The sequence below is a fragment of the Raphanus sativus genome, chromosome 2 (assembly GCF_000801105.2).
Source record: "Raphanus sativus cultivar WK10039 chromosome 2, ASM80110v3, whole genome shotgun sequence".
NCBI lineage: Eukaryota > Viridiplantae > Streptophyta > Magnoliopsida > Brassicales > Brassicaceae > Raphanus > Raphanus sativus.
The window spans coordinates 25188149-25206234 of NC_079512.1; the positions used below are offsets into that span (position 1 = coordinate 25188149).

The 18086-nt window shown below is 40.3% G+C and overlaps 4 protein-coding genes and 1 non-coding gene across 5 annotated transcripts; 2 read left to right on the plus strand and 3 right to left on the minus strand.

The window, feature by feature from the left end:
- The first annotated feature begins 4896 nt into the window (after positions 1 to 4896).
- Positions 4897 to 7526, plus strand: LOC108843476 (transcription factor-like protein DPB). The gene is made up of 10 exons (XM_018616683.2): positions 4897 to 5074; positions 5154 to 5426; positions 5785 to 5867; positions 5984 to 6027; positions 6113 to 6175; positions 6280 to 6426; positions 6531 to 6599; positions 6706 to 6804; positions 6922 to 6992; positions 7067 to 7526. Exons 2-10 carry the CDS (start codon positions 5176 to 5178, stop codon positions 7332 to 7334), a joined length of 1095 nt encoding a protein of 364 aa, XP_018472185.1. The 5' UTR covers positions 4897 to 5074; positions 5154 to 5175; the 3' UTR covers positions 7335 to 7526.
- LOC108843475 (uncharacterized) lies at positions 7432 to 12218 on the minus strand. Its single transcript, XM_057002737.1, is given in 19 exon segments — positions 7432 to 7949; positions 8024 to 8607; positions 8681 to 8733; positions 8806 to 8863; positions 9034 to 9189; positions 9280 to 9342; positions 9434 to 9505; positions 9624 to 9640; positions 9643 to 9703; positions 9801 to 9851; positions 9932 to 10034; positions 10112 to 10339; positions 10417 to 10476; positions 10582 to 10664; positions 10775 to 10892; positions 10982 to 11139; positions 11224 to 11269; positions 11833 to 11938; positions 12062 to 12218. Coding segments are annotated over 17 exon segments (1506 nt in total). The 5' UTR covers positions 11934 to 11938; positions 12062 to 12218; the 3' UTR covers positions 7432 to 7949; positions 8024 to 8529.
- Positions 7580 to 8324, minus strand: LOC108838482 (uncharacterized). Its single transcript, XM_057004250.1, has 2 exons — positions 8092 to 8324; positions 7580 to 7931 (listed from the first exon to the last, which is right to left on the minus strand). Exons 1-2 carry the CDS (start codon positions 8322 to 8324, stop codon positions 7580 to 7582), a joined length of 585 nt encoding a protein of 194 aa, XP_056860230.1.
- A 1841-nt stretch (positions 12219 to 14059) lies between the features above and the next one.
- On the plus strand, positions 14060 to 14143 carry TRNAY-GUA (transfer RNA tyrosine (anticodon GUA)). Its single transcript is given in 2 exon segments — positions 14060 to 14096; positions 14108 to 14143. It is a non-coding gene; the product is annotated as a tRNA-Tyr (tRNA).
- Positions 14144 to 14246: 103 nt separating this feature from the next.
- On the minus strand, positions 14247 to 17997 carry LOC108842520 (uncharacterized). The gene is made up of 14 exons (XM_018615454.2): positions 17500 to 17997; positions 17239 to 17314; positions 17062 to 17151; positions 16933 to 16977; positions 16663 to 16743; positions 16497 to 16575; positions 16110 to 16168; positions 15869 to 15979; positions 15658 to 15794; positions 15531 to 15570; positions 15376 to 15438; positions 15116 to 15309; positions 14523 to 15036; positions 14247 to 14433 (listed from the first exon to the last, which is right to left on the minus strand). The coding sequence occupies exons 1-13, from the start codon at positions 17901 to 17903 to the stop codon at positions 14535 to 14537; spliced, it is 1881 nt and encodes a 626-aa protein (XP_018470956.2). The 5' UTR covers positions 17904 to 17997; the 3' UTR covers positions 14247 to 14433; positions 14523 to 14534.
- Between the last annotated feature and the right edge of the window lie 89 nt (positions 17998 to 18086).

Below are 18086 nucleotides of genomic sequence, written 5' to 3' on the forward strand. Positions count from 1 at the left end.
ATACTGCTCAGTGGAATTCCAACCATTCAACAGCCACGCCCCCGCTTAAAGCAATTCAAATATGGGCTCATCTAATAGGTGTGCCATTGGATCTCCGATACGATGAAGGTCTCAGTTTAGTGGCTGGTCTGGTTGGTGAACCTAAGGAGACAGATGAGTTTACGAAGAACATGGTCAGTTTAACAGTCTCTCATGTGAAGGTTGAAGTGGACTTAACATTACCTCTCCCATCTGTTGTTGAGTTCGAAAGGGAAAGTGGTGAGGTTGTGGAAGTTCAAGTCCACTACCCTTGGGTCCCTCCAACTTGTTCACACTGCCATGAGCTAGGCCACATCCTGCGCAATTGCCTCTCTTACTCCCCTCCTGCTCCTGAAAAAGGAAAAGCAAAATCATCAGATGCTCCTTCTAAGCAAACTGATAACTCTCAACCACCAAAAACTACACCTATAAAACCCCAATCCACCTCCCAAGAGTTCACCCCCTCTAAAGCCTCTAGAAAAAACCAGAAATTCTACCGAGCCGTTACTAAGCCCCAATATACCCTTAACCTTAATCTTGGCTCTTCCTCTCAGGTCCCTCCTGTAAATGCTCCTGACCCCCCATCTACCATCCAAAATCAACAAACCCCTTCCCTCCCTCCTGCCTCCTCTCTCTCTCTTTTTGACCCCTGTAGCTTCTCCTCACCTGACCCCATTCCTAGACCTTCCCTAAAGCGTTCTCGATCCTCTCCCATTCTCTCCCCTCCTTTGTCTATCTCTGCCAACCCTTTCTCTGCCCTTCAACTTCCCGAACCACCTGAACCTGTTACTCCTATTATTCCCTCACCCACCTTGGATCCCACCACCCTTAAAGCCTTAACTCCTTTTGTGTCTGGAGGACCTCCTCTCCCTGGGGATCCTCTTCCTGAACCTTCCCTATGAGTATCAAACTCTTTTTTTGGAATGTCCGTGGTCTAAATGACCCGGATAAGCACACCCCTTTTGTAGATTGGCTTAGATTTCAAAAACCCTTTTTTGGTGCCCTCCTTGAAACTCATATTAAAGAACCTTCTCTAAACCCTATCCTTTCTAAGATATGTCCAGGCTAGAAGTCCCTTTCAAACCATCTCTCTGATCCTGATGGTCGTATAGTCCTAATTTGGAAAGACCCCCTAGTTGTTCGCCCCTTATCGCAGTCTAGACAACACCTAACTTGTGTGATCACTATCCCAAACCTTCCCTCTATATACTACACTGCTGTTTATGCTTCCAACCTAAGTGAAGAAAGAGCTGACCTGTGGAGTGAGTTGCTCCAAAATCAAATAACTTTTGATCTGGATAACAGCAACTGGGTTGTTGGAGGTGATCTCAACCAGATACTTTTCCCACTAGAGCACTCCAGCCCGTCTGTTGATTTCACTGACAATCTCATGTATCAAGCCCAAGATTGCTTTCTCCAAGCTGGTCTATTCGATCTCCGCTATCTCGGGCCCTGTCATACATGGACAAATAATCAGCCTGATAGCCCTATAGCGAAGAAGCTTGATCGTCTGTTAGTAAACAACAACACCCTCTCTGCCTATCCTCATGCTGTAGCCTCCTTCCTACCCCCAGACCTATCAGACCATGCTCCCTGTCTACTAAACCTATCTCTCTCCCTTCCCACAACTGGAACCTACCCATACAAATTCCAAAATTACCTTACTAAACACCCGGGGTTCGCTCAGTTGATCAAAGATGCCTGGATTCATGCTGGAAGTGTTAGCCAAACGATCGCTCAGCTTTGTTGGAAGCTAAAACAAATAAAGAGTGAATTAAAGAAAATAAATAGAGAGAACTACTCTAAAATTCAAGAGAGAGTTATTGAAACTCACAATTTGCTTCAACTTGTGCAGGTGCAGGCATTGCAGGACCCGACTCCAACTAACTTCCAAGCAGAGAGAGACCTACACCAAAAGTGGAATTTCCTTAGAGAAATTGAAGAACTCTACTTCAGGCAGAAATCGAGAATAAATTGGTTGAGAGAAGGAGATTTAAATACCACTTTTTTTCCACAGGATGTGTCTGGTTCGTTATAGCTACAATGCAGTACGAGCTTTCCTCACTGCTTCTGGGGTATGGATTACTGATCCTGTGGAGATGAGTGAGCATGCGGTAGCGCATTTTCGTTCAGTACTTGGTCCTCTCTATGTGGCGCCGGCTGTTGCCTCAACAACTCAATGGTTTGGAAGCTTGTTGAATCATGTCGTTACTGCAGAGCAGTGCTCTCAGATGCTGACAATCCCGACTCCTGCAGAGATCAAAAAGACAATGTTCAGGCTCAATGCAAACAAGGCGCCGGGGCCAGACGGGTTAACCTCTGGGTTCTTCAAGTCTGCTTGGGACTCTGTTGGGGATGATGTCGTAAATGCAGTTACTCACTTCTTCAACTCAGGTTTCCTGCCATCTTCAGCAAATGCCACAATCCTCTCCATGGTTCCAAAGTTTCCTGGAGCATCAAAAGTGACAGAGTTCAGGCCAATCTCTTGTTTAAATACTATCTACAAGGTGATCTCTCGGCTTATGGTTAAAAGACTTAAACCTATGCTACCAAGCCTCATTTTGCCATGCCAAACAGCCTTTGTGGAAGGGAGATTGCTACTGGAGAATACAGTCCTAGCTAGTGAGCTTATTAATGGCTACCACAAGAACAAAGGCACAAAAAAGATTACCATAAAAGTGGATATTGCAAAGGCATTTGATACTCTGTCTTGGGATTTCCTCTTCTCGTGCCTTCAGGGTCTAGGAGTCCCATACAAGTTCCTGCACTGGTTGAGCTCCTGTATCTGCACAACAAATTTTATGGTGGGTTACAATGGAACTGTCAATGGCTACTTCAAAGGTACTAGGGGATTGAGGCAAGGTGACCCCTTATCACCCTATCTCTTTGTCATAGCGATGAACTGCCTATCTCATATGCTCAATGATGTGGCTTCTCAATCCCAACTCAAATTCCACCCAAAATGTAAGAAAATCAAGCTTACGCACATGTCGTTTGCTGATGATCTTCTGATCTTCATCGAAGGGAACATTGAATCGGTCCAATGTGTTCTCCAAGTCTTGAAAGAATTTGAGGACCGCTCGGGACTGGCTGTAAGCATGCAAAAGACAAGTTTTTACGCCTCAGGTTTAACAGATGATGAGATAAACAGGATACAGGTATCAACGGGAATGGTGTGTGGGAACTTGCCTTTTAGATATCTTGGTGTGCCTATGAACTCAAGAAAGCTGTCTCTTGCAAGTAGTGAGCCTCTCCTTCATCAGATCAAGGCTCGGTTCTCCTCCTGGTCAACAAAAATGCTATCATTTGCTGGAAGACTGGTGCTCATAAAAACAGTGATCTCGGGAATTACCAATTTTTGGTGCTCCTCTTTTGTCCTCCCCAAAGCATGTATTAACAAGATCAACTCAATGTGCAGTACTTTCCTTTGGCGAGGGAATTTAGAAGGCGCGAACTCCGCAAGAGTAGCTTGGGCAACAGTAACTACACCAAAGGAGGAAGGTGGATTAGGAGTGAAGGATCTTCAAGTATGGAATAAGGCGTGCTGTCTGCGATTGGTGTGACTTCTCTTCTTCAGACCTGAATCGGTGTGGGTTTCCTGGTTCAAGGAAGTCATTCTCAAAGGATCAATATCAAACTACTAGAGTACAAAACCCTCTCAGAGTTTTTCTTGGTTAACCAACAAACTACTGAAACTTAGTGAAGTCGCTTACCCTTTTATACGCAAATGTATAGGCAATGGAGAAAGCTGCAGGTTCTGGATTGATAATTGGAGTCCGTTTGGGAAGCTTCAAGACTACTTGGAAGGGGGGAGATCACGCCTTGGAATCTCACAGAATGCGACACTGGCTTCGCTTCACTCTAATGGAGTATGGCATCTACCTGCGGCAAGAACAGAGCATCAGCTTCAGGTCCTTTCCTTTATTACTACAATACAATTTGCGGATGCAGAGGATAGCTATGAGTGGCACATATTGGGGATATTGGGGAGGATTTCGAGCAAATATATAACAGGAGAAGTCTATAAGCACCTGAGAGGAAGCGGCGTAGTGGAACCCTGGACAAAGGCAATTTGGACATCTAGAGCCATCCCCCGACAGAGCTTTCATGGATGGTTGGTTGCGCTCAATAGGCTTCCGACGAGAGATAGGCTCATTGGCTGGGGCTTGCAGACGCATGCGCTTTGTCTTCTTTGCAACAACTGTGATGAATCCAGAGATCATCTCTACTGGGAGTGCTCCTTCTCTTTCGATCTCTGGTCAACTATTGCGAATAGATGTTGTATTTCTCCAACTCGAACCTGGGATACTAATTTAAATCAGATGTCGACTCTGTCTCTCCCACCGCCGGCTCGCGCTCTAGCACTCCTTGGTTGGCAAGCCACACTCTACTGGATCTGGAATGAACGGAATCAAAGGCTGCATGCATCGCGGTTTCGATCGGTTGACTCTCTCTTCTCCATCATCGATCACCAACTCAGAAACAAGATAAGTAGCTTCAGAGTGGAGAACCCCACGAGATCTTCACAAATGTTACAGCTATGGATGCGGTGATCTCTGCCTTCTCAAGACAGTCGCCTCCAACCAGTTGTTCGATCGAACTTCGTCTCTCTGACCAAACTTCATCTACACGACAAACAACTACGATCTTACAACTTCTATGGACTGATGGGCTTCAACTGGACTTTCAAGGATATTGGGTTCTAAAAATATGAGTTACTATTGGGCTTTTGGGTTTCAATTAACTAGAGCAGGTGTGCTTTTGTATAAACATTTCTTTTTCTTTCTGCATTTTAATATAAAGCTGGTTACAAAAAAAAAAAACGAGATTATTATCAGCTTGGTCCCTCATTGTAGAAATATCTTACCCTTTCTTCTTCTCATCACAGAATCGCACAAAAAAAACCCTTCTCAAAAAAAGTCTATTACTTTAGTTCAGATCGATTTCAATCCAAAGCGGCAAAGGTTATAGGTTTCAGAGAAGTATCAAAATTAAGAATCTGGAGAAGCTTTGTAATCCGCCAGTACAGAAAGCCTCCCCCCGTTAATGCTTCAAGGTCAGTCCTCAATCCTCATCTTTGCTTTTCCTCAAAAAAAAAAAAAAATTAACTTTTAAACGAAATTATCGGGGGATAGTTTGTTAGGACTTAGGAGAAGAATGACAACAACACCTACTGGCTCTAATTCTAATCACAACAGCAACAACAACCCTAGTACGACGAGGTCTTCTTGGGGCACAGGAGCTCAATCCGTGTCGACTAGCGGCAGTGTGGGCTCCCCTTCTACCACCACCACCACCACCACCCTGGCTACTACTACTACTACTACCGACAGTGCCTTTCTACAGCTCAACAATTTGGACATCCAGGGTGACGATGCTGCTTCTCAGTTACCTTCTTCTTCTTCTTGGTAATGTTGATTTTTTTTCTCTTCTACTTTCACCTCAATTCCGTAAAGGTCTCCCCTTTTTGAGCTTAGACTTATGAATCTTTGTTTCGTAATGAAATAGATGTAAGTATGGGTGTGATTCTATGACCAAAGCTTAGATTTTGGGCTTTTCTGATATCTTTCTAGTAGAGTCTTTCATTTGCTTATTCAAGTTTGTACAAAGAACCCGCCTCTTTGATTATCCTTCCTTGCTCACACATAGAAAAACTCTTGATTGATTGCTTACTTTGCTTTCTCATTCTCACTGCAACTTGTTTCAAAGATTTCTTTTTTTTTGTGTGTGTGTAGTTTTTTTAACTGATCATTAATTTATAAGCAGTGGTAAGAAGAAGAAGAAGAGGGGACAGCGTGCGTCTGGTCCTGATAAAACTGGAAGAGGCCTACGTCAGTTTAGCTTGAAAGGTCTCTCTCTCTCTCTCTCTCTCTCTTTTCTTCTTTTTTCATCTCTAATGAATTGTGGATGATGCCTTGTAGTTTTGGTTTACACATTTAACTGATCTTTGTGTTCTTTCTCTCAGTTTGTGAAAAGGTGGAAAGCAAAGTAAGGACAACTTACAACGAGGTAACTACCACCGCCTAGAAAGCAGGCTTCACAATATCTCTCTACCCTTCACTTGTGTTTACGTTATATCTCATTGAACTCTCAGGTTGCGGACGAGCTTGTTGCTGAGTTTTCACTCCCCAATAACGATGGAACACCTCCGGACCAGGTATGCTAATTCTTTTTCGACAGTTTATAAACTTGATCATGTGCGATAACAACACAACAATGGTTGTATATATATATATGTATGCGGTTCTTTTTTTTAAACAGCAACAGTATGATGAGAAGAACATAAGAAGAAGGGTGTACGATGCTTTAAACGTGCTCATGGCTATGGATATAATATCCAAGGATAAAAAAGAGATTCAATGGAGAGGTCTTCCTCGGACAAGCTTAAGCGACATTGAAGAATTAAAGGTTTTCATACCTCCCCCCCCCCCTCCAAACTTTACTTGTTCATGTTCCAAACCTCGTTTTGAATCTTTTTTTTTTCCTGAATTTGGAGTTTATAATATCTGCAGGCTGAAAGACTCTCACTTAGGAACAGAATTGAAAAGAAAACTGCATATTCCCAAGAACTGGAAGAACAAGTAATGAATATTAGACACAACCACATACTTCTTCATCTTACTGTTTCCTCTTTACTTACCATAAAAGATTCTTACTTCTCTTCCTTGTTATGTGTGGTTTGAATAGTATGTAGGCCTTCAGAATCTGATACGGAGAAACGAACACTTGTATAGCTCTGGAAATGCTCCTACTGGCGGTGTTGCTCTTCCCTTTATCCTCGTCCAGGTTAAATCTTCACCAAAAAGCCTTATTTACCAATCCACAAAGCAAACCGATATTTGTATCATCGTGCTTGGTTCTGTCATTGTCTCATTGTTGTTGTTGCTATTCTGCCTGCACCAGACACGTCCCCATGCGACCGTGGAAGTGGAAATATCAGAAGATATGCAGCTCGTCCATTTCGATTTCAACAGGTTAAAAAAGAAACTGAATATCCTCCACAAAAACTTAAATTTACATGACACATCGCTTCTCGACTGTTTTGCAGCACTCCATTCGAGCTCCACGACGACAATTTTGTCCTCAAGACAATGAAATTCTGCGATCAGCCACCACCATTGAACAACGGTCAAAGTAACAGCCACCAGAGAGCTTCTCACAGTCCCGTGCCTGAAAACAATAACGAAGGCCCTAGCACCTATCCAACGCCCCATATGCACCAGTCTCATCCTCAACCACCACAACATCAGCTGCCTGTGACTAACAACGCTTCTGCCCCGGGGACCATAAAGTCAAGTGTGAAGCCGGAGAACTGAAGGAAGTAACCTGTATCATTGTTATAAATTATCTGTAAAGTAGAACGAAGTGCTTAGCGGTAGATTCACAATTATGGACCTTTTTAGAGTTTGAATATGTAGGCTGAATCTTGACTGTGTTTCTATCTCATATTTGTTAACAAAAGGATGTTTTAAGTTGCAAGAAGCTAAAGCAAAAAAAAGTCTATGAGAGGATTGCTATATTACAAAAACCAATACATAAAGCTTTTTTTTTTTTTGTTGGTTCACTGGAGAGGGGCAAGCCACATGTACTCGCTGGATGCAACGGCCTCATGGGTGAGATCATGGAGAGTGTTGGAGGAGAGGTCGTAGAAACCGAAACCTGTGGAATAGCCTGCATAATAGACTGAATTAGGCTTAAGTCCAGGATACTCGGTTGCAGAGACGCAAAAGGACTCACTCCCGCCTACAAAGATGCAGAGATCTCCAATGTCTTCAGTGTATGAACTGATCTTTCGCTCAGGGTCTTGCCTAAACACCCTAAAACTCTTGGGCTTCTTCCTGTAGGAGGAGTTTCCAGAGGGAGGTGTCTTCTTCTGAGACTCCACTCTTTCTCCTGGAAAAAGCTCGTAGCACCTTTGAAAGGACAAGACTCTTGTCACAAGAGACACACACATTAATAAATCATCAGAAAGCAAGAGGATGAATAGCTAACTATATACACTTACCAATGAACAATGAAGTGGTCCCCAGAAGGTGACTCGACCAGGTTTTGAGACTTGTAATATGAGACAACCTCATCTTGTCTGCTCTTGGGGATGTCGTCAGAGTTAGGGAAACTCTTGTCGGATCGTACAAGTTCATGTCCACCAAAAATGAGCCATCAAATGGTCTCTTAGCCTTCTTGCTGATGGTCTCCTTGGAAAGAAGATACGGCGTGGCCGCCGTTGACAGCCGCCGCCGTAACTCAGTGAGTCCATGTGATGATGATGATGAGAGCCTAGAGAGTCGACTCAAAAGCTGAGACATTGTTAAAAGAAAGTGTAAAACCCTAACCGGCTGCTGTCTTAAACCCTAAAAACTAACACTTGTCCTCCATTTCCCAGAGTTTCCGTTTTTGCTTCTCTGTTTATTAGTGACAAACTCTGCTTCTTCAGATAATAAGGTGGAGGTGTGTTTTATATTATCAATTTGAACCGTTTGAAATTAATGTTGTACATGTATGGGGATGTATCTATTTCATGTCTACGAATACACCTTCCTTGAACCTCTTGCATAGAGCCTCTACAGCTGAGTCAATCCGTGCATTATCCTGTAAAACAACAAAAAGGAAACTAATAAGCCTTGAAAAGTGGAAGAAAGAAATGACACTAAATCTTCTGTACCTTTCCCTTCAAGGAGATGATGATAGGACCTTGTCTGGATTTCCGGTAACACCCTGGAGAAGAAGATTGAGGTTAAGAACAGAGACTTCAGATGCTCTAAGAGAGGTCAAAGATTGTATGTATACCAAGGTATATGTCTGGGAACTCGAGACCAAGTTTGGTCAGAGGTTCTGCAACTTCAACCTGCATTTCCAAGAAAAAACAATCCAAAGTCGCTACACATTATCACCATGGATCTATTGGGAACTATGAGTGTTGGTTACACAAAGATTCTTGCATGAAAAGCAAAGAAAGTAGCAAGGCGCCATGGTAAAATAAAGAAATGAAAAGGTGGAATCGAAAGTAAAACATACATCTGTCAGAGAAGATGTGATCAAGCGCCTTGACGCGTATAGCTCTATGAGTGATGTACTTCCACCCAATTTAGTTAGCTCGGTCAGACATTCCCACTCCTCCTCGAGCTCCTCAGTGTTTGTTGCAGCAAGAACAATCACATTGCGGCATTTGATCTACAGAAATTGATCAGTGATCAAAACGGGGCATGGAAGGAGAAGGATATTTGAACTTCAAGTGCCGCTGTGACTTGTGAGAGCACCTACCAATGGCAATGAAAGATTTTCATGATGCAGCAGCTCAGTAATTCCTTCCGGTAACTGAGCCATCTGAAAAGATAAAAGCAATCAACTTGGTGAGAAACCATACACACAACAACAATGCATTAAATTCAGAGTTATGTCTCAAGACAGAACTCACTTCATTCCTGTCACCTGTGCACTGCTCGCTGATAAGATGCCTAAGGTACTCCTCAAATTCTTCATCAGGTGCCTGAATAAACCCGACTTTATTAGCTTCTTACATTACTTACTGACATTCGGATACATTTAGATGTTTTATGGCAACTATCTTAACCATGAGCTTGTGTCAGAATGAAAGAGATAGTTACCAGGCGAACCCCAAAGCCTTAGCAACACCAGCCAGAGTTACATCTGAATGCAAAGGGCCAACTCCTCCATAAATAAACACCTCCAAAAGCATCAACCACAGAAAATCAGTTAGTTGAATCTTACCAAAGACAAAACCTATCTTTGCACTTATGCTCATGTGTTTTTAACCAACTTACCATATCACAGACAGACCTTTGGCGGTCAACTTCTTCGGATACAGAATCTATCTGTTTAGAGAAACACAGAGAGTACGATTTATTATCTCTGGTTGATACAACAAAGATAATTGGGTAAAAATCTCACTCACATCATTCCGAAGAACAGAAGATTGTTGCACCGACCAACCAACAGAAGTCAGCTTTTTACACAAACACAGTCCTAAATGGTCTTCAACAGTGCCCAGACCTGAGCTATGGAGCATATTGTTCTGTTGACATAAATAGTTACCAAAGGAAGAGCCTTTGTGATAAGAAGTAAAATGACTTACAGGATCTCATCCCCAACAGCAATGACGGAGGCCAAAAGCACCTCGTGTTTTTGTTGTGAATCAACGTCATTCTTGATAGAAGCATTTTTCTTGACTCTGCCAGCCCTCTCTAACCTCCCATCAGAAAGCAAATAAGCAGGTTTGAATTTCTCTTTACTGCTGCTGGTGTCGTTAACAGACAATAACGCGTTGGGAACAGTATCATGAATACTCCCAATTGATGTATATCTGGTATAGTCAGAAATATTAAAAAAAAATACATTTTGCAGAAAAAAAATGAAACTGTAGTGGGGGAGAACTTGTACCCCTGGTCATAAAGACTGCAATACTTGACCTTGCAAGTCAAGAGAAATGCCCAAACATCTCTGCACAGGAAACATTAATAAAGAAAAAATAATCACAATCCAAAATTGCTCTAGTGCACGTTAATAAGAAGATATGATATGATGAAGGGGAGAAAAAAAGGACACCTATAAGACCAATCCAAAATAGGATTCACCCTCATAAAGGGCGGCCATCCAGGGGAACTAGGAGAGAACTGCTCTTGACCAACCTGGAATAAAGAAATCAATGAGAAGCAATCAATCACAATGACCAAACTTTTTCACAAGTTGTACAAAATATTTTGCGTATGAATCTTGAGATTTGAAGGTGAAAGCTAACCGCAGTAGGATCACCAATTCGGACACCAAGAAAAATGGCTCTAATTGGATTAGCTTTTAACAATGCCTCCAACCCGGATTTGAAATCCTGGCGAATGATATCAAGTTGCAAATCATAACTGCACCATATAGCATAAGATGATTAGCCAACCAACCAACCAGCAGAAAAAAATATGTAAATGGTAAGAGCAGAGCTTTTTTTACTTACGTTTGAGCTGCATCATATGTGAATGCATTGATCTCAGTGAAGGCAGAAGGGCTCTCGAAGTATATGGTCCTGACTGGAAAATTGGATAGACCTCCATTAGAAGAACTCATCTCTTTGTTATGCAAAAAGTAGCCGGCTCTAAGAAGGTGCAGTAACACCTAGAATCATGATGAAAGTCACCCAATTATTACTACTCAGAAAATAGAAAAGAGTCAAAAACAGGAAACAGTTTTTGAACCTACAGTCGAATCTTTTCCTCCATTGAAACTGAACGCGACCTCTTCGATACTGCACAAGTCAGACCGTTTGAAGAATCAGTTAATAAGTAGAATTGCATTAAATGATTAACTTATCTTAAACCTAATGTAAGCTTTGTGCATCGTATACGCACGACACACACAGGTCAAACAAGAAATGGACAGAAGCATCATTAATTTTTTAACAGTACATGTTACTAGATTGGATTGAAAAACATTATAAATTTATAACTAAGTAGTTTGCAATAAATGATCTTGACAATGATCACACACACACACACACATGTCAAACAAGAAATGAACAGAAAACATCATTACTTTTCAACTAGTAGTACAAGACTTTTTTCACGTTACTGGATTGGATTGACAAAACACTACAACTGCTAATGTCTTTGTCCAATCCAATCGATTAATAAAGACCATAAGAAATTAAGAACCAGAAAAAAAAAAAAGTATAAAACTTTGAATCATAGTGAAAGTTTGTTTAGTCAAAGCTTTGATAAGACAATGAATCTGAAGATCATCAAGACTTTAATGAATGAAGTAAAAATAAACGAGAGCAAATAAGAGAAGAGGAGAGAGCTCACGACTCACGAGTAAAGAGAAAGAGGTCGTTTGATGACGAAGACGGCGTTGTTGTACTTGGTCTTCAACCTCTTATCATCACTTTCTCTAATCGCTTTGTCGATCTCCATCTCTCCTGTGGAGCAACAATGAAAAGACAAATCCACAATGCTCAGAGAATCTAGGAAACTCAAAAAAGCCAAATGCTTTTGAATCTATAGATTTGAGGAGTTTTTTTGGATAAACTGAAAGTTCTCACCTTTTTTCCCGACAACTCGAAAATCGCGTCGGAAGTACAATAACTAGATTGCTTCTCGAGATGGAGAAGAAGACAACAGAAAGAAGATATTCGTTTTGGACAAAGAGAGATTCTTCTTCTTGGAATTTTCTGAAATATTATTTTATTTCTCTTGTATTCTGTTCCAAAGTTCCATCATTTTATTGCCCATATTTGATTTATCTAAAACCCACCAAAAATCTTAATATAAAAAAAAAAAAAAAAAAAAACAGAGAAAGACAAAAGCTTGCTCATTTAAATTTTCCTTATTTGTCGAAACTAGATCCATATTACGTTCTCTGAGAAACACAAATCACGCAAGTTAAAATTATTTTCACTGAAATAATAGGGTCTATCTATATTAGTAGATTAAGGTGCCGACTGGTTTTCCCGCTACCACCTGCAAACGCAGCTTTTGCGGTTTATAGCGGTTGTTGGCGTTTCGAAACAATCACAGAAAACGCTACAAATCGCTTCAAACCGCTCTGAACCTCTTAAAATCAAAAGCTGGTTCCAGCTAGCGTTTGCGGTTGCGGGCGGTTGCGGGAAGGTAAATTTTTTTTTTAAAAAACAGAATAAATAAAAATAATACTAAAAATATCCAATAAAAATTTTCAATTGAAATAATAGAAATTGTAAAATGTATTCATATCATATTTCAATTTATATTATAAAATTCAAAACTAAAATATTTTCTATAAATTTTTAAAATTGAATAATATGATTTTATAAATATAAATTTTATATTTATCATATTTTTATGATTTTTAATATTTTTATAATTACATAAAATGTAAATATTGTTAAATTATTATTTAACAGATGTTGCGTTTGGTAGTTTATCAGTCATAAGAGTCCCGCAAACGCAACAATTTCTAACAACTGTACCAATCGTACAAATCTCTAGAAAACGCTTAAAACCGCAACCATCCGCACCCGCAAACTCCCGCAACCGCAACTGCAACCGCTGCGGTTACACCAGTCAGGCCCTAAGAAGCTTCGCTTTCATAGGATTGAGTAAGAATAGTTCTGAAGATAAGTCACGGTCCAATGATTTTGCTTTTATGACAACTTTTCTTTGGGCAATCTGAGTGAGTGCGCGACTCGGACTCGTAATAAGGGCCTGATTGGTGTAACCGCAGCGGTTGCGGTTGCGGGAGTTTGCGGGTGCGGGTGATTGTGGTTTTAAGCGTTTTTAGAGATTTGTACGACTGGTATAGCTGTTAGAAATTGTTGCGTTTGCGGGACTCTTATGACTGGTAAACTACAAAACACAACATCTGTTAAATAATAATTTAACAATATTTACATTTTATGTAATTATAAAAATATTAAAAATCATAATAATATGATAAATATAAAATTTATTTATAAAATCATATTATTCAATTTTAAAATTTATAGAAAATATTTTAGTTTTGAATTTTATAATATAAATTGAAATATAATATGAATACATTTTACAATTTCTATTATTTCAATTGAAAATTTTTATTGGATATTTTTAGTATTATTTTTATTTATTCTGTTTTTAAAGAAAAAAAAATTATTCTCCCGCAACCGTCCGCAACCGCAAATGCTAGCTGGAACCAGCTTTTGATTTTAAGAGGTTCGGAGCGGTTTGAAGCGATTTGTAGCGTTTTTTGTGATTGTTTCGAAACGCCAACAACCGCTATAAACCGCAAAAGCTGCGTTTGCGGGTGGTAGCGGGAAAACCAGTAGGCACCTAAATAACCAATCGCAGTTGCTCCTATCAAGGTCATACCCGTTTTCTTAACCCATATCCCACGTTCATCTCTGCCTTTTCTTTTCACTTTTCAATACTCTTTAATCATCTTCTTAAGAGAAATTAACAAAATACCACAAAATTTCAAACTAACCATTTACATGAAAATAATCGGAAAGGTCAATAGGAAAGCAGGGCACTGAATTCTCTAATCATATACTCTAAATAGTTACACTCTCCAACTAATTACAAGACCGACCTTAGCTCAGTTGGTAGAGCGGAAGACTGTAGTAGTTGCTGTGATCTTTAGGTCGCTGGTTCGATTCCGGCAGGTCGGATTTTTTTTTTTTGCGTTTTCACATTTTTTCCCCCAGTTGCTATTTCTTAACAATTTAATGCGTATATTTTTTTCATCACGTAGTTATTTCTAGAATCCACCAATGAATAAAAAAGCTTATGATTAAGCAATCCGTATTTACAACTACATTGCCCGCAATTTATCCATGTCTACATATAAGTATTGGCTACTTAGATTGCACCTAAGAGCAAAAGTTAGATACAAACGATGGACAAGTTAGCCGCTTTACATGTATGTTTTGCTTTTTCACCAAACACCTATTTTTCATCCCTGCAAAACATCAATCCAAAGCTAAAAGGTTTGGTAAATCTGTACGCAACATAACTACGCATTTGTAATATACAAGAAACACGTTTTACCTTTTTTCCTTTTCATGAAGATTCGTTCCTAAGAAGCTGCAATCTATCATCCGTTAAGAGACCGACCAGAGTGTAACCATTCATGTTAGCGTACTTCACGTCCTGAAGCGGATGATGACTTGCCAATGAGAACCTTTGAGAGACGGTAAAAGTCGAAGGATCTTGCAAGATGAGCTGGCGAGTGGACTCCTCACAAGATGCAAAAAGCTGCTTCTTTCCTCCCTCACCAAAGTCTATAATCGCTGTTCTTGGCAAACGGATGGTATCCACGGAAGCATGTGTGGATGAAAGTTTCTGATAGCAAGAATCAACACCTCGTCTCTTCAGACAAACATGAAACCCATCTACACCGATGGTGTTAGCTCCTGTTTGGGTCAACGTAGGCTGAGTAGAGACGTTATCATCAGAAGATCCAACTCTCGGTCTATAAGACGCAACTACATGATCGCTCCCAGGACAATAAGAGGAGGATATGCAAACTCCTGGGTTTCCAGTTTCAGAAACCAGTGATGGCCTAAACAAACACAAGAAAAAAATGCATTGATAAGCTTCTCTAAGCAAAGAATCCATGTCAAGGAAGCACAAAACCTCACCTTCCCTCGCTGCCATTAATGTTCCACTGACAAAGCCCGATGGAAGAAGCGGACAAGAGAGAACATACATCGGTAGTTGGGGTGGAGTTAGCAGAGAGATGATGGATAGTATGAACTGGATTGCTTGATAAGCCAGTAAACGATGCCAATGGTCGCATGGTCTGACGCATGTCAAACATTAAAACCATTCCGTTCTGCAAAGAAGAATGTTAGGAGAGGTAGATAAAGTGGAATGAGCAAGATAAAGAAAATCATTAAACCTGTAGTCCAGCATAAATATGGTGAGAGCTGTTGCGATCCCAAGAACAAGACCAAGGTGCAGCCTACAAGAGAAAAAGGTAAAGTGATCATATAATCCTCTAAAATAATATTCAAAGCAAATTTCATAAGAGATGGTCAAAAGACTGTAGCTTACTGGTAGATCATAAGATAAGACAGTGTTGTGGCTCTCCAAGCTAAACAATTGAATAGATAGGTAATTAAGAAAACAAGGAAATCATCACAGGAGTGGAAGGTTGCTGAAAGGGTAACAATGTCCGAACCTTATAACTGATAATTTTTTTCCTAGAGAGCCGAAAACTGCAAGCCCATTATTGTGTGGGGAGATGTGAAGATCCTTTATTGCTCTAGTGGTAGGAGGCAGCATAATGTCATCAATCTCACCAGAATGTAGGCTCATCTAAAATATATTATTGTAAAAAGTTGCATCACTTAAACTGGTGTAAGATCAAAACTAAGATGCCGAATACTCACTTGCGAGAGCACAAACGTTCCACCAACGCCTGAGAGCCTACGTGCCAATAACAAAATCTGCCTACCACCATCTATGTCAAATATACGGCCACCATTAACTAGCCGTTCACCCTGATCAAAAAAATTGGATGAAAAGGAACTTCGTCATTTACATCAGACACATAAACACAATTGCAAGGGAAACAATATGACAACCAAAATTTCTAATACAATGGGTCTGGGATAGTACAATATGCCACACCTGATGCCTGAAGCTGCAAGAAGGTGCCAGTCCATTCTTTTCTTGGTAGATCTTCTGGCCTACATGTATTCCCTTATAGATGTTTAAATAGATATTTACATTATATTCCAAGAAAAACAAAAAACAGATAATTATACCACTTAAAGATAAACCTCTATTAACTGTTTGGGTAGTGAAATGACACGAGTTAACTCTTAATGTCAAACAATTGCAAGACATCCTATACATTCTGTGTAATCAATGGAAATGCAAATATCCCATTCACACAATTCATTCAACGAAAGACTTTAGCCAACAACAATATAATGATGTATGATCTAATAGAGAGATTTGGTTTTCAATTAGCTGTATGTACCGCAACCATGAAGCATGTTATTTTGTAATTACCAGGTTCATATTTCTCTTGAGAAGCCACGTTAGACTCTCTCAGTGCACCACTAGTCGTGATTTCCATATAAGCTATCTTCTGCAAAACCAAAATTTCCAGCCTTGAACTAACGCAAAGAGTAACATGTGCCAAGAGTGACCAATTGACCATGTTCTTAGACAGTACCCTTTTCAGCTTATTAACTTCTGATCGTAGCTCTGCTTCTCTTTTTCTCCATTGAGCTTCTTTGCTACTCCAAGTAGCAGTCTACAAGACATTTAAGAATAGAGTGTTAAAACTCTACGATACTAGTAAAAATTGTTACAAACAAGCCATAACCAACACAGATGACATAATGAAAGTGAACACAAAAAAAGAGGTATTAGTACTCAGGTAGCAATGTTAAATAACTAAGCTCAGAATAGTACAGATATCATGAACAGTAATGTGTCATACCTTCTGTTCGAATAAATTTAATTTACCCTCGAGGAATAAGATTCTCTGTGAGAACATAAGAAAGAAGCAAACATCAGATCTTTAGCTTTCATGTATATATCTATCTTGCTACAACACTCAATAGCTAACCTTGTGTGCGTCATCATCAACTGCAGCAATCCTTGATGCAAAGATTTTGCGGACATCTCTAAGACCACATGTCCTATTGCATTGGGGACACTGTTAAATAAGCCAAGGTGAGTCTATGGCGAAAGCTAATTTATCATTAATAATAACACATCAAAGGGGTATCAACAACACACATACCTTTCCTGCACTACGCGGCTGCTTTAACCACTTCTTGATGCAAGAAAATCCATACAAGTGCCCACAAGGAAGACAGCTTCAATCGTCGCCAAGAGAGAAGTAAAAGTTTCACTTAGCAACCAAATCTAAGCAGTTGAGAAATTCAATTGAAGAAACCTAATAGACTCATAACCCCATTGACTAAACTAACCTATGATTCAATCCCAGCAGCAAATTATCAAATTAATTTGTTCATACAATCAGTGGAATCAGAGTGAATACCAGACTTGATGTTCGCCACCGTTGGTCCAAACTTCCATACAAATTAGGCACGATGTTCCCTCGGCCTCGGTAGGTTTCCATGCCGCCGCATCTTCCTCCTCCACCTGCGATCCTGAAGTCGAACAAACTCCTTGTGACCTTATCTGCTTCTCTTTCTCTTCACTCTCGTCCTCCGAAACCACGATAGGCGTGTGTGACATCACAGATGTATGTACTACCCTGGTTTGGCTTTCGTCTTCTTCTCCCTCTTCCTCTTCTTCGGTTTCTTCGTCTTCCTCTTCCTCTTCCTCTTCTTCTTCGGTGTCGTCTGCTTCTTCTTCGTAGTAGTGTTGTTCGTCTTCTTCATCGAAATCTTCGATTGTTACTCCGCCACCTCTGAAGGCGTAACGCCGGCGGGGCGGCATTAGGGCGAAATCCAGAAACTGATGAGCGCCAAACGAAGAAGAGAGAAGACCAACAGTTGGCGCTGAGTACCTTTCCTCGAGATCTCCAGGAATTAAATAAGATTCCGAATAAATAGATAGCAGAACAAAGCCGCTGAACGGTTTAGAGTGTCTCAAAATTATAAAAAAAAGAAAAAATTAATT